Here is a 758-nt window from a genome sequence, read left to right as displayed (position 1 = left end):
CTCCGCCCGGCCACTCACGGGTAGGCATGGTGACCCCGAGCCGCGCTCGCCGCCGCGGAGGCTCAGCGGGGCCGCGCAGGCCGCGCCGACCGCACCATGACACGCCGGCGCCGGGCCCGGAGGCTGGGACGAGGCGAAGGGCGAAGGGCGGAGAGAATGGACGCGAACCCCGCGGCTCACGCAACCAAGCTGGAGACAGCTGCCAGGGTCGGCCCAGCTCCGCGCCGGACGACGCGTTGGGCGTCCCCACGCCGTGACGTCAACACGTCGCCGACGTCCGTGCCCCGCCCCCACCAGTGGCGGAGCTCCGCCCAGGAGCCTGAGCCGCGGGGCTCGGAGGGGCTGGGGCGGAGGGACTGCGGGAGGGCAGCGTCTAAAACAACTTCGGGCTTCGTTTTGTTATGAAACCCTAGTGATCTGAATAATATTTGATTTTATTAATCATTATTCGAAATGCATTAGCAATATTTGTGTCTTACATTTGCACCACTTTATGAGTATGAGCATGACTGCTTTCAGTGCACTGAGGACCTACCTGTAGGCTTTTTCTTTTTATGAGCTATTGAGACGGGCTGAGGTCATTTGGGGTGATGGCTGCGAATTTTTGTAGAGGACAAAGTGTCATTTCCTCTTGATTTACTGGTGACTTTCAAAGAGATTTTACACCTCGGGAGTTAAGTTTCTTCCAGAGAGCGCCCTCCACTTGGCTGAGCCATTTTTCTCGGCCGAGTGTCATTAATAATTGATGTATCTAATAG

At 57.7% G+C, this 758-nt stretch overlaps 1 protein-coding gene across 1 annotated transcript in view; it reads right to left on the bottom strand.

Annotated features, from left to right (window-relative positions):
* The window catches only part of EFR3A (EFR3 homolog A), a 77998-nt gene extending 77748 nt beyond the window's left edge, over positions 1-250 (bottom strand). The window contains exon 1 of the mRNA XM_006912924.3: positions 19-250. Coding sequence (XP_006912986.1) covers positions 19-28 — 10 coding nt within the window. The 5' untranslated portion in view covers positions 29-250. The remainder of the gene's footprint in view (positions 1-18) is intronic.
* Positions 251-758: the final 508 nt, after the last annotated feature.

The sequence above is a fragment of the Pteropus alecto genome, unplaced genomic scaffold (assembly GCF_000325575.1).
Source record: "Pteropus alecto unplaced genomic scaffold, ASM32557v1 scaffold105, whole genome shotgun sequence".
Lineage (NCBI taxonomy): Eukaryota > Metazoa > Chordata > Mammalia > Chiroptera > Pteropodidae > Pteropus > Pteropus alecto.
The sequence above is the reverse complement of the archived record's forward strand: the minus strand, read 5'-3'. Positions and strand labels throughout refer to the sequence as shown.